Source organism: Haliotis rubra, unplaced genomic scaffold, assembly GCF_003918875.1.
Source record: "Haliotis rubra isolate DU_JTF1 unplaced genomic scaffold, ASM391887v1 Scf1439, whole genome shotgun sequence".
In the NCBI taxonomy this organism is placed as follows: Eukaryota; Metazoa; Mollusca; class Gastropoda; order Lepetellida; family Haliotidae; genus Haliotis; species Haliotis rubra.
Window position 1 is genome coordinate 49,962 of NW_025765380.1, and position 15,611 is coordinate 65,572.

The following is a 15,611-nucleotide window of genomic DNA, read 5'->3' on the forward strand; positions in this document are numbered from 1 at the left end:
CACCTCCAAAACTCGTTTCGGAGTTACTGTTTGTAAAAATATCTGATCTATGTCAACCAACCAAAATCGTAATTACCCTATTATATGTTTTGGCCAATCGCAAAGAATTCAAACATTGATCAGTGATGTTTTCGGCTATAAAACGAGGTCAGTGATTTCCGATCGGCACACTTGACCTCACAATAAATGTTGAAACATCTCCTTGACTGATCATTGACTTTAAGGAATGCTACAATCTATTTTAAGGTAAGTTCTTTGGTACAACTCTACGATTTATGTCAGATAATGTCATGACTGAAATGTACTATTTATGAATAAAAAGTGGCAATATCATGTGTATATATTGTGGCAATATCATGTGTATATTTTAATTTTGCATGAACATTGTCATGCATAATACCTCAGTCGTTATTGAATATGTAAGTGAACATTGAAAGAAGAAATATGATACATTGTTATATATACAAGCTCTACCGTTTGAGATGCTAATTCCCCATCAAAATGTGTATATTAGATTATTGTTTGAATATCTTTTATGTATATGTATTTGTGAATAACACACTAAGTCTTGACCTCACAATATATGTTGAAACATCTCCTTGACTGATTATTGACTTTAAGGCATTCTACATTCTATTTTAAGGATTTGACCTTGTTATCCCATAACGAGCCGGGTAACAATATGTAGGTGATGGTTAACATACTTAGTACAAGACTGTTTATTTTGTAACTACTTGTTTACTTGAAACAATATTTCTCACTTCTCTCAGTTATATACCTGCTACATATATCTGTTGTTAACAGAAGTCACAGTGTGTACGGGCCGACGACATGTACACGTTGCATACATTAGCATTGCGAGTAACACATCAGCTACCCTAAATTGCATTCATATAGCCGAATCAGCCACAATACGAAATAGATTTGAGTATGTAGACATTGCAATACATCCAGGTTATACAGTTTGATATTCAGACATATAGTGCATGACTTTAATTAGCGATTGGAAAACATCAACAAAACGTAAAAAATGACCTGAAATGAACGATCAGCTTACTCCACCGCCTCGTTTCGAACGGCTATCTGGTTTAGTAATTATTTTACTAAACGGGAAGAAATGGAAAAAAGATTGCTTATTTATGATTAATGCTACCAGGACCACAGACGCATCATTAAGAAAGGATCAACAGCATTGGTAATGGAAGGTTATTAACTCCAACTTTAGACATAAGTCTTTGAGGCGAGTGTTGACTTGAGGTGTTCTGAAGCATGCTCATAATCTCTCTGTCTGTCTGTCTGTCTGTCTCTGTCGCTCTCCCTCTGTCTCTCTCTCTGTGTCTTTCTCTCTGTCACACACACACACACACATATACACAAACACACTGTACACATAATATACATTTCAAATTGTCTCAACTTACCTAAAGATATAGTAGTCTGGGAAGCAAGCAAGATGGAGACTGCCAGTGTTGATATTCCTCTCGTCAGCATGATTGCAATGTCATATCAGCTTAGTATCTATTCATATTATATATTTCCCTTCCAGGATCTATCACATTCTCGCAGGTGTTGCCATCCTGATTGTGTCACACACACTATCATCAGTTGTAGTCATACCCTTCTACCCACATGCAACAGCAACATACAGGTGCGATATTACACGTTTGGCTATGTGGCAAACACGTTCGTGTAAAGTATCCTGATAGTGACCTCGTGAGCTGTCGTGTTCATATGTTTGGTGTTTGGTGTTTCGTCGACCGTTACCGTCTGTTAAGGATATAAGATTGTTAGTCAGATATGATGCAGTCATGCTGGTCTCACATTCACACCTGAGGGCACGATGTTTCTGAATCAGGATGCACATGTTGACTATCGTCACACCAGATCTGGACATCACACCCAATGTTTTTGTTTCATACTGATGCGTAACTGATTTTGCTGTACGTGTGATACCTGGTGAAACACAACACGGAGAGCTATTAGTATCACCTGCTGCCTCGATGTAGGCTGAAAATGTCACATCTGAATAACGCATCCGATTTCCAGAGAGAATTTCAGCATCATTTATCTTGATGAAATTGTAGTTACCGTGTTACCATCATTATACCCTTTCCATTTGAATATGTTCCTTTTCGCGAAGCAGAAACAAGAACTCATTTTAATAGTATGTACTTATGTGACAGTAACCCCACTGACGATAAAGTTTATGTTCCAATCAGTTGTTCATTATGTGTTACCTATTAGAATGCAACTAAAGGAAAGATGGTGACTGTTATGTCCATACTTCTGCCGTCTCTCTCCGATTGTCCATGAACGTTCCAACTGAGTAATCATGAATTTGTATGCCGCATTAGTTATAATAAAGACGTAAATAGATGTAAATATTCCGTATAATAACCCAGTGAGAACGTACAGTTACACTATGCTATTTTCACTATACCATAATTGTAATACAGCAATGCTTACATGTATATAGAATGACCATACCGGTGTCTCGGAGTGAATTTGGGTGGACGTTATTCATCAAGTGTTTTATTGTGTATTCCTGTACACAACTATATCTATACATAAAAGGAATAGTTCTGTCTTTTTGTATTTCTCTGTGTATCACAACAGAATGGCGATTTCTACTAGTAGATTGCATGGATCGACCCCTTCCTCAGGGGTAAACGAAAATGACACCGATATACTTAAGTCACTTTCTTCTTTCATGGACGTGATGGAATAGTCACGGATAATGACGAATATACCTTACGTGGTAAATGGTCAACTCCAAGTCATGTCCCCATTTGATAAAGTCAGTGTGTGGAGCCTATTTCTGGTGCCCTCTGCTGTGATAGTGCTGGAATATTGCTAAATGCTGCGAACATACTCACTCACTCAAGCAAAACACGAACGTTGACGCGACATCTTTAAACAGAAGAGGGCAGCAACACTGGAAAAAGTATGAACGTGAATGGGGTCAAATAGAACATATATGTCCACAGTCGCCCTTCCTTCTATCTAACATGGTGGTTGGGTAGCCCAATAGACCACTTGGGTAGAACGTCTGGTGTCCCCCACAGTTATATTGCTGGAATATTGATAAAACCATATTCACTAACTTACTCACCCTATTAAAACATATGCCATGCCGTAGCAGTGAGGTGTTACAACTGAGCATTTAGCGCTAAAGTGCATTTGTTTTCATATTCACACATCTAAGGTTCTACGTGTCATCCAAATGTTTCAATATCAGACATATCGTCACGTTCCTGAAAGGTGGGATAGTTGAAACGTTTATGAAAAGAGGTGAGTTCACTCATCGATCGAGTTTATTACATGGTTATTCTATCGGGTTTGGATCTGGTGAGCGGGAAGTCCATGTCAAGATTTTGACGTTAAAATTAACAAGGCAGAGGACCGTGACGCGTGCTGTATCTGAAGTAGCGTTTCCATGCTGAAACAGCCCCTACAGCTCAAAATCCCTACAACCCAGTACCCCTACAATTAGTTTAAAAAACAACACGCAGCATTTACCTGACTGGCATAATGAACTGACCCAACGGATATATTACACGGTGGAGCATACTGTGCGAAATTAAGCTACATAGAAAAGTATACAGATAAGAAAGGATTAAAATTGTGCTGTTGTTGGTACTGTTTTAATAATTCATTTTAAATAAGATGAATTACTAGTAAATGTTGAACTAGTTTTTGTTATATATCCTGATGTACATAGTGAATAAACAGATTTTGCAAATCGTAATTATACAAGTTGTAATAGTGCTGGAGATAGTAAACTTGGATAAATCATTTGGTATAGAGATGTTGGAAACAAACTCACATGACAACAATATGGCTGGTCTTCGCAATGTGTACAGAGACATTGAGCATCACAAGTGTTGTCTAAAGAAGCAGTTTGATCTTGGACTGAAAACACCATTCCAGTTCCTGGACGCTGTGGGCCATCTGCTTAAACTTGGATAGAGACACGGAAGCACACACTCGTAAACCTCAAGTTCAGTATTTTTTAACCTTTCCTAAAGTAGAAGACCTTGAAACAATGTACTTGGATGGAAATTGATATTCAATATGTTATAACCCTATGGTATTTATTGAAGTTGATTAAACCTCGAGTTAAATATTTGTTAACTCTATGGCTAAACTATTTATGCTATCATCTATTAAAACCATTCTCTCGAACTCTTAGTTTGGTTATTGCTAACTAAAATCATCATTCTCTTATTTTCTAAATGGTATGAAATAGGTAACAGGCAGGAAATTAGCAGTGCACTGGACCATGAACTTTGTTGTTATAAGTTGTAGGGGTTGTGGTTTGTAGGGGTTGTGGTTTGTAGGGGTTTGGGGAGGTTACCGCTGGAACAACTCTTATTTGAATTTGACCATGGATTGCTCTAGTGTATACAAGCTAAGTTTATTATGAAGATCATGTGAACCACATCAAATTTTACATTGAATTTGACCATGGCATGCAAGTTAATGTTTTATGTGTGACGTCGTGAATGGAAATAGAAGATGAACCATGTAAACATCGTTACTGTCTATATTTGTTGGATCTGTATATTGTGTGCAACCATGGGGAGACAGTGTGGAATCAGTAAAGCGGTCAACCGTGGCCAGTGTGGTTATAAGATGACAACGGAGACGTATGACAAATGGGAAGATACCGTCGGATGCAATTAGGGGCAAAATGTTCATTTCTCCGACGGTCAACACGTTGTTTTCCATCTCGCCGATGAAGAAGCATGCGCGATTCACCATTGAACCAGACTCGCCTCTAGTTTCTAAGGTTCCAGTTCAGGACTCTACGACACCACTGCAAGTGATTGCGCCTATGGGAAATTCTTCTAGCGAAATATGGTCCTCTGATGAACGTTGAAATGAGGGCAACTGCAGACTACGACTCCCCAACTTCAGGATGCTTTCTTCGTTTCCAGTCCAAAACGAATGACAAAATTAAAAACAACGTGTGCCTGTTAATAGTGATCGATACCGCTTGCGTTTCCGCTTACTTGCACGTGCATTTTGCTTTGCATGTTTTCGTGGAGACGTTTTGGATTTGGTTGAAATTGCCGCGCATTGGCGCTGAAATTGTTTACAGTAACACAAAGGGGACGTTTTGAAAGAAAGAGTATTTTTGTATTGTTTTTTGTAGGCTGTTACTCGAGTCAATATTCTTAAAATCACCTATGAGTTGATTGTTAAGATGCATATATGATGATAATACCTGCGTCTCGTAGTGAATATGGGCGCATGTGATTTATTGTGCTATCATGTACCAAATGATACATATACTTAACTGTTAACACCGTGTAGTGGCTGGTTGTGTTATGACTGCCCCGATGATGTCAAACGTGCCATTAGCAAGGGCACTGTTTCACTGCCGACTGATGAAAAGCATTCGTAAAATCACTTGATACTGCTCGATGTTTGAAACGCTAGTAAATATAGAACCAAAGAAATATGTCTGAAATCGTGTGAGTGCAGTGGACATGAGTTTGTTTTGAAAAGAACTTTCATGTTGATTTGGTTATCTTATAAAAAAATTGTATACAGGTTGAGATGCTAGGTAAGTTGACATGCTAAGTTGAATGTGTATTAAATATGGATATTTACCACATGCAATTCCTGTTAGTCATGTGAGTTTTCATGAGATTAAAGATCACACCCTATAAGCGGCTCACTTTCAACATCCTTCCAGGTGGCACACCAGAGATAGAGACATCCGTTGCTCTGTCATCTTTTTGTAGAAGACAACAGAGAACTAACATTGCCACATTCTCTACATCTCATCCAGCCAGTGTGCATATCTGTCATTTTAAAGTCATATGTCGCTGGGTGTATCACATCAAAGGTATCTTCTTCATAACAAAATCGTAAAAACCTGATTAATAACAATAATATTAATGATACTATTTATAACGCGCCTTTTCCAGGCTAGATATCCTGCTCAAAACGCACTCATCATTATTACCCCGGATAACCCAAGCTGCCTGTTTGGCGCTAGAAGGTACCCATTTTCTGCTGGGTGAACAGAGGCAATTTTGAACGAACTCACCTGACGACGATTTGGCAGCGCTGCACATGAACAAAAGCCACATCAGATTGAATCTACCAGTCTACGTGGGGATGAGCATCCTGGACCTCTCCAAACACTTGATGTACGATTCCCACTACAACAAGCTCAAAAAGCACTATGGTAATGGATACCAGTTGTATCGACTCGTTGCTCTTAAACATTCGTACCGAGGATGTGTACAAGGATATAGCAGAAAATATAGATTGGTACGATAAACGCTTTACACAATACGACCAATAAAAAGATCCTGGGAAAAATGAAGGACGAATGCATCGGTACACCCATTACGGAATACGTCGGATTAAGACCTAAAATGTATTCCATCCTGAAAGCCGACAACAGTGAAATCCGAAAGGCTAAAGGAGTGAAAAAATACGTGGTTCAACAGCAAATCAAACACATCCTCTTTAAACAGGCTCTCTTCGATAAGCACACATTCAAACACCAAATGAATATGCTCAGAAGCGATAAGCATAGATATATGGACTGACCATCAATAAAACATCCTTGTCGCCCATGGATACCAAACGATGGATTGCTCGTAACGGTATTACGACTATCTATTACAGCCCACGGGGATACTGGAAAGGCGCGGCTGCCATCCCGAAACTCGTCAAAGCCGCTCGCGTCTCCGAAGAAAAAGCCAAAGCCTGGCAAGTGTACCTGCCCCAATACATCCCGAGAAGAAAGTTCAACATTTCGACACCCAATCGCATCCATCAAGCCGACCTCCTGTTTCTCCCACACGACAGGGTGAGGCGTAACACGTAAAAGTACGCCCTGACCGTCGTGGACGTTGAACCATTAACAACTAAAGATCCGAACGAAGTGGCCAAGGCCTTGGAACGCATCTGCAAACGCAGTCCGCTGACATTGCCAGCCGAGCTGCAAGTCGATCCCAGACGCGAGTTTATGGAAACCGTGTCGCAGCTGCTGGCCAAGCACCAAGTCCAGGTTTGACGAGGCGTGGCTGGAGCTCACCGCAGCCAAACCATCGTGGAGAGTTTCAATCACACCTTGAATGCCTGTTCTTGCACCAGTACACGCAGGATTTAACCTCTCCACAAAACAGAAATACGGAATGGGTCGTACGGTTGCCGCGAGTGTCGGATGCCATCAACAACGAAGTCACCCGACTCCTGGCCAAGAGGCCTGTCAAAGCCGTCCGAATAAAATCGGTCACGGCCGAATTGGCAGCAGCAGCACGTCGATCATCCGAAAGTTGTGAGTTTGCAACTGGTTGGCGTAATGATGATATTCAGTCAGCATTCATGTGTAATGTATAAAACAGCCCCGTAAACACACCCTGTGTGTGTGAAATATACGTCTTGTGTATATGAAAAGTCACCGAGTAGATGGTGTGCTTTTTTAATCCAGTGTCCGGGGTAAGTGTTATATACACCACATAAGGCTGTCCCACCGATCGTGAAGAATCGATCCTGACATGCCGCCTGTGACTGTGAATGGACATCTGTGTGTCTGGGGAGAGTGACGTGCCCCGCCAGTAAGGCTGCACTGACTGATCAGCAAGGATCAGAGTGACATGCCGCCAAAGTGCGTAGAGATGTACAAATGTACATGCAAGGGAAGGACCCCTAACCTACAACGAAAGAACTGAACTGTGCGAAAATCCCACATGTGGTGATAACAACATCATCAGTGATTTGTATACAAAGTTGATTTGTGCTTTCAATGAATTTGTTTAATCATCCCATCTTGAAAGTTATAAACTTAATGGTATGCATCGCAAGTCAAAACATTGATTACACAACAGTCTCGTTTCCTGTTGACTCGGTTCCGTCCTATTGCGCAACTTAGTACAATAAGCAGTCCAGAATTTTGAGACCAATTCATTTAACTGGATGCATGATAATTAATCAGTATTATTTCATACATCTAAGCACTTGTATATTGCAACACTACGCTCCTTATAATCCTTGCAAACTTGTCGTGCAGCGTGCTCTGTCGTACAGCGAGCTCTGACAATCAGAAACCTGGAAATCGTGGAAATCTCAAAACGAGGCTCTGCCGCTTGGAAAGTTGGGCGGTCTGGTACGGTCTTAATATTCTATCAATCACATTGTGCATTACAGAACTACACCGTATAAGCGCACATAAAATAAGCTCACATAAAATATAGAACTACGACGTTATTAAAGTTTAAAATTAAAATTCATTTGTAAATACCATTTTCTTATGAAACAAAGAATTGGAATTCAGTGTATCCATAGTTGTGTGTGATGTCTATTTTCACTTTCACACGAGAAAATTCGGATCGGCTGAAAAGTAGGTCATTGTCTGAATAGGTTAATGAGACTCATGTTTCGGTTTGTTGTGTGTTTCTTTAAAAGACATTTGAAGTGTTGTGATATTTTGAGCGTTGGTGTGCGTGTATGTGAGTATATATGATTGTCATCTAATGGAGGGTGTTATCGGTGCAATTAAACAATCTGATAAACTTGTTATCCAAATCTGATAACTATGCAAATTACGTCAAACCACGAACTACTTTCTCAAAACTCCATACATGTCATCCGAATTGTAAAACGTTTAACATTTCATTGATGACGTCGTCGCGGGTTAACATTGCGTGGACGAGTTTGAAAAACAAACATGGCTACCCCCATTCTCACAATTGGTGATTCTTTGATGACATGGGTTCTGGAGTCGTTACTGCAGTACTTGACCTTGGAAAACATGCAACGGAGAACTTCGTTCAAATTGAAAGTACGGATTATGAGATATGAGTGACAGGCAGTCGTCTAAGAAAGGTACCATCCTAGGATTTCGATTTATTGATCACAACAAAGAGGACGACGAATCGATTCCGACAGGTATCAGAAACTGATACTGATGAGGTTATTACCCGCCAAGAAAATAGAAACCACTACCAACAAAACCCTGCCTGATTTTGTTGTTCTTTCTAGACAGAAAGATCTCAGTTTAGGCATGAGTTATGTTTGCACTGTATTAGCAACTAGTCACAACCATATGCCGCCGTCATGAACGACCTTCACCTTGGTGTACCGCTACGTATTCTTACGCTAATGCCCAATTCTCTTCTTATATAAATTCATGTACGAATTGCTTCATTTTTTAGAGTAATTTTAAGAATGACATTATATGATGAAGAGATTATTAACCTCGTGTGTGTCCGTATCATTAATATCATAGCCAAAGGCTCGCATGATACAAATTTTATTCCTAATATATGATATTAATGATACGGACACACACGAGGTTAATAATCTCTATGTAGATGTGAATGGTGAGGTATAATGTGCGTGTTTGGGCGTGTAGGGAAAAGAATGTGAGTGTGTTTTGTGATGTGAGAATAAAGTTGCGAATGCAAGCATATATGAACTACAAATTGTATTGTAAATCAGGTAGATTTAGTTAATAAATTATATTAATTTTTAAATTTAGAGTTTGTGGTTACTCTAGTATGTGACAGTGGCATTGTTCGTATTATTAATGTAGGAGCAGAAATAGTCTACTAAGCAAGTCAATGAAACAACCTATCTTGTACTTAGAATGTATGTAGAGAAACGAAGCAAATAAACTGAAGTGGCGTCCAGGCATGTATAGTTCGTAAACAGCACTTTCTGTATATTGACAAACCAGTTACTTGCTACCTGCGTGATATGCATTGTTATACATGTGTATGTGATCTTAGTATGTCTTTTAAACATAACAATTGAAACAATAACTCAACTGAAGGAACGTAGTTATGTCTACAGCTGTACCTTCTTTATGATTCCATTCAACATAATGATACATCCTATCATTCAACAACATTCTACGTGATAATAACCTTTATGGAACCAAAACCGGAAGATAGTATTTAACGATCAGAGTCTGAATCCATTTCCTTTATCATAATAACTGAATCATTGCACATTTGCTTAGATGCGCCCCAAATGGATTTATTCAAGCTTATGACAGTAAAAGAAGAAGGAGAAGAGTTTTATTCAGTATCATGGCCACATGACCAAGAGTACAATTGAATAAGCAGAATATAGCACATGGACAGGTGCAAAATTTACAATTTATATAGGTGAATATAGTTGAAGATAAATTGCAATGTTTTTAGCAGTTTTACATTAATACAACTGATTAAACTTAGATCTGGTTGGATATATAGTATAAAAATCAGGAATGTGCAAAGAGCGCTCTTGTGAATAAAATGGTCATACGAGCAAGAAATGATACTCATATTGTAAAGCATTACATCGTGACTTTTTTTGAGCAAACAGTGCATCTCAACACCCATTTGTCCATGTGAGGTGGACATGGCAGGGCACCACAGACACCTTCAACAACATACAAGAGATGCCCATCCTTGTTTTCTTGGCCACTGCGATCCATCAACACACAGATACTCACTAGCGGCATGATTATAATGGCCACCCATCAAATACCCCGTGTACTCCACATGCCACCCAGGAAAGCAGGACATCTTGGCAGGCACCATGATGACGCTTGTCTTGGTTGTACTTCTACACACAGCACAGGGAACGTCATGGTCATGAAGGTGTTTGAAACTGATGGAGTGTCCATTGGTTTCATATTCTGTACCATAGATGGCACCATCAGCCTGAAATCCCGAAGTGTAGTTTCCATACTCAGGGTTGTCTGGCAGGCACAGGATATTAGCAGGTCCAGCCTTATAAGTCCAATGAGTTCCTCAAGCTATTCCTGTGACAATGATACAGTCCGATTAGTCAAAACAATCACTACACACATGTCCAGGTTACTCGGATGTAGGATCTTTCTTAAACCATGGATACGGCAAGGAGGTATAATCCCCCCACCCCCTCCTCCCTCAATTTCAAGGTGACGCTAACTTACTATACTTGACGTACATGATACATTTCACAGTTTATATTCTTCCGGTGGTCTCTGTTCTGTGATTTTCACATTCTGTGGTGTAATTTTGGATATGTTTTAGATATCACGAATGTTTACTCATGAGCATTAAATATAATACATTGCTGGCCATGGGAATTAGCCATCTATAAAATTACCATTGATCATTCAGAAACGGCACCAAAAGCTTGAATTGTTATGTGTTATGTTTTAGAATAACTCCCTCGAATCAATGTCCCAAATAGTACCCGACGTTGTAACATAGTTGAGCCAACCGACTGCAATCAGAAATCCGACTGCAATAGTGCCATCCATTCCCAAAGTTGGGTGTCTCCTTGTGTCCGTAAAGGAAGTGTGTGTATGTATGGTCCAATGTGATGACTTGGTCTTTATATGTACTGAAACACAGAAGAAATATCGCACCGATAGCGGTTTCTTAAAGCACACACTTTAATTCACTCTAATAAACAATAAAACCGGAGGACTGAGTTCAAACTTGACAATTACAGTTAACACATTTTCGGGAATCACATTTAGAGTTCACGCAAACAAAATGACCAAAAATGGTACCATTAAGATACCCCAAAGTCAGTATCGTGTGAGGCTTCTATGGGCATCGATGAAATCGTTGCATCGTCTGTACATGGAATGAATAAGCCGGTTGATGAAGGCCATAGGCACTTGGATCCATACTCTGCAAAATGCCTGATCGAGTCCAGTCGCAGTTGTCGGCCTTGGTTGGAAGTCATTCAGTCTTCTTTGAATCTCGTCCCAAAGGTCTTGTACTGGACTTAAATTCGAACGGAGTGCATGCTATTGGTGGGTTTGGATGCCATGTTGTCTTATGGAGTCCAATGTTGCTCTGACAGTGTGGGCACGACCGTTGTCTTGCTGGAAGGTGTGATTTCTGTAACGTCCAAAATGTGGTACAACTCGGGGTGTTATGACTTAATCAATATAGCGAGCAGCTGTCACGTCATTTCCTCATCCTGGACCAAGATTCTGGAACACCACGGTGTCAACTAACTGGTTCAGACCGATTGCACCCCTCGCCATGATGCTTGGACCACCCCACTAGTCTCTTTCAACAATACTCTATTGGAAAACATTTCACCACGCCTTCGATATACTCTCTCTCTGCCATCGACTGTTGAAACACAATATCGACTTTCATGAGATAACAGCACAGTTCTCCATTGTCGATAACGCCAATTTCGATGTTGAGTTGCAGTCGGTTTGGGCAGTGATGAGCGGTGAGGACAGGACCACGATAGGGTATCTGACAGCAGAGGTTTCTTCCGCGGAAACGTCGACGCACTGTATCGGCACTGATGGGTCTGTTGTTAGTCCCAATAGCATGGCGTGCTGTTTCCGTCGCTCTGGGGAAGCGATCCTGCAAATGGTGGCGCACAATCTGTCTGTCTTGACGTTACGATGTTACTGAATGTCGCCCACTGCATGGACGGTCTTGGACGCTGTTAGTGACCTGATACCACTCCTACAGTCGGCAGATTGTCCTAACATGAACATTAAAATGATTGGCTTCCCTCCGTGCAGTCTGGACAACTTGCAATCGTCCCACGATTTGCCTAAGTGGCAACTGTCCGGTGGCAATTGTGCAGTGGCAATTGTTCGGGTGGCAATTGCCCGGCTACCAAGTAGGGTTACTGGGTGCTTGCGTTAAACATTGGCAAACTCTTTGACACTGACATAAACCTTGACTCAATCAAGGCGAGAGCTACAGTTGACACATTCCATTTACAATACCCATTGTAGTCTTACCTGTCATTTGTAGTTTTGGTTGTGCTTATACTACACGCATTAAAAGATATGTGGATATGTATGTATACATCAATGTTTTGATCATGATACGTCACTGTTGATATCGCCTCCGTGTTCATTGATGCAATTTCACTGTGTACGCTGTCGACATGACACAGGGATAAGATTGAATTAATATTATAATTGGGTTTCAGTTGTGATATACAAACTACAAGTAAACCTTCAAGTGTCAAATACAACATTATAAATGTGTAAACAACCTATAATTTCCTGTTGGAACTTTGACTGAGGGTCATGTATGTCAGGAAGGAAATATATTGCAATGTATCGAAACATACACAATTAATTTCATTTGGCATTTGAAAACAGTATTTGTACTCATAGGGAAAGGTCAGTCCAGCTTAATACAGGTCTACGGAGAAAACAGTAAAGCCCCTGTCCTACCAGGAACCGACGTTTCCTGTTCTGTGTTCAGCATCTGCCGCAACTCCTCCAAGAATGGCAATGCATGGTGTTGAGGTTGGCAAAACCTGCGAAGTCGTATCGTGAATCGTCTTTCCTTGTGATCCATCTGCCGTTGTTTGTCCTAAAAAATAGACATGTTATAGGTACTCTTGATGGTATGCATTTCGGAAATATGAAATTATTTCACTGTAAAACATATACATGTAGTGAGAAATACGAACCTTGACAAACGCCAACAGCTTGCAAAAGGCTGATCAGTTCGATGATGTTCGCCATACCCTCGACTGCATGCAACGAATAACGGCATGACTAGCCAGCCTTTATGTACTATTTCGTAACCATGGCCTAACACCTCTAGACTAATCGGTATGGTCCATGCAGGTGGCAAAAGTACTGTTAGTCCCCATGATCCCTAGTTTGGTGATCTACCTTCAGTTGTTGGCGATCAATAGCCAGTTTTTATATTGTATTGTCCAAATAGTGCTATTAGTTTTAATTTCCCACACTAGTTTTAGTTGTAATTCTGATATTCTAGTTGTTTTACTGTCCTTCGTAGACAGGTTTATATAATTTACATCTATTCCATTTCAAAGTCACATATGTTCTCGTCACGACATGGCTGAAATATTGCCGATGTGACGTTAAATAATAACTCACTCACTCACTAATCGGTATGGACAACCCTTCATAAATAATGCTCAATTCCCTGTTGTTCATGTGGTTTCATGTTGAATAATGTATATACGGTTTAATTCATATGGATACCTAGCCCAGTTTTGCTGGAAACTCAGATCAGTTCAAACACTGATAATGAATGAAATAATGAATGTGTTGCGTCTCAGAACAGGAAATCACAGTGTACAAATATTGTTAGTGTTTGTTCAGCGATTCACATTCTGGTATCTCTCGAATGAGAACTAACCTGATCCCTTTCGTTACACAGGTAGTAATGAGGCAGGTTAGGACAAAGTTTAATCCATATAGTTCATATCTGTGTCATGTTCACATAGCTTGGAGCTGTGACTGGTTACCCGAGTACCCGGATCGACTGCATAACATTAACTACTAAGATCCTGAATAAACTACCCGGACCCCTTTCGCCATGTGCCTTTTCACGTGAACCTGATAGTTTTGCAAATATATTACGGAAATTAAACTCAAAACAAAATCGAAATAATAAATAAAACATGCAATTTATATTCCTTCTTCAATCATAAGTATGGACGCTCATTCAGTATAAGGTTTTGTGTTACATTGTTAACGGTTGCTACATTTAGGCAGGGTCAACCAGTTACTAGATGTAATTTCTTTCACTGACAATGTTGACTTCGCGTTTTGAGACGTGTACAGTAGAAAGTCAAGTATCTGTGGAATTTTAACTTTAAGAACACACGACAACAAAATACGGTTATAACATGCGCACCGAAAAACCTCAATCGTGTGGGATATCAGTCTCCAAAATTAATTCCGAATAACATGCATGCACTCACATATCTATATTCACTCCTTTACCGTCCCACTAAGCCTAGTTGTGAGTTTAGATCAGAAAACATTTTGTTTAATGTTGATAGTCATGGTTGTCTCAAAAAGGGAATAATAAGAGTCGTCGTGGGTATTTATAACTGCGCCTGTATCCGTGCATTCAATGCTCGCCCGATGCGCTACAAAAAGGAGGGTAAATCTATGTACAATGTATACAGGAGATTACAAATAGTTGGGAGTTAAAAAGGAAGAAAATACCAAACAGAAAGCTATAGAGAAGTAATGGGATTTTAGAGGGGACTTGAAAGAGTTCAGTGATTCTGCACATTTGACGTCAGCTGGCAGTGTAGGCAAAGGTCCTCTGACCAGAGGAGACTAGTCCGACTCTAGGGACTGTAAGTAAGTGTTGATTATCGGATCTTAGACATCTTGCAGGGGTGTACAGCATTAGAAGTTGAGATAGATACTCTGGAGCTTGGCTGTGGAGACATTTATATACAAGTCACAGGATTTTGAAGTTCACACGGTACTTAACAGGGAGCCAATGTAGGAAAATGAGAGATGGAGTGATGTGATCTCGCTTAGATTTCAGACACACAATACGGGCAGCAGTGTGTTAAATTGTTTGGAGTTTCTGTACTTGCATAGAGTTCAGTCCAACGTGGAGGCTATGACAATAGTCTTATGATTCTGAGGTGGTGATGGCAGATTTTACGTAGATGATTAATATGGGCATCAAGTGAGAGATTAGAGCCTATGTACACACCCAGATCTTTGGCAACAGAGCCAGGTTGAATGACAGAGGATGCCACACAGTCATCAACAATCTGAGGATCTGCCAGACGCTTCTTTGCTCCGACTACTCAGATAAGACTGAAACCACCTCAAAGCAGTTCCTCTCACCACAACTTGCAAATCCAGGAATTCTAGT

General features: G+C 40.2%; 1 protein-coding gene across 3 annotated transcripts in view; it reads right to left on the bottom strand.

Annotated features, from left to right (window-relative positions):
• LOC124269308 overlaps positions 1-13,319 on the bottom strand; it is a 39,940-nt gene extending 26,621 nt beyond the window's left edge. The window contains exon 1 of one of the 3 annotated variants that reach the window (XM_046704316.1): positions 13,178-13,319. In XM_046704316.1, the coding sequence (XP_046560272.1) occupies positions 13,178-13,304 (127 nt within the window). In that variant the 5' untranslated portion in view covers positions 13,305-13,319. Of the gene's footprint in view, positions 1-1,421; positions 1,541-13,177 lie in introns of those variants that run through there. The other 2 variants (XM_046704315.1, XM_046704318.1) reach the window with 2 other exon arrangements.
• Between the last annotated feature and the right edge of the window lie 2,292 nt (positions 13,320-15,611).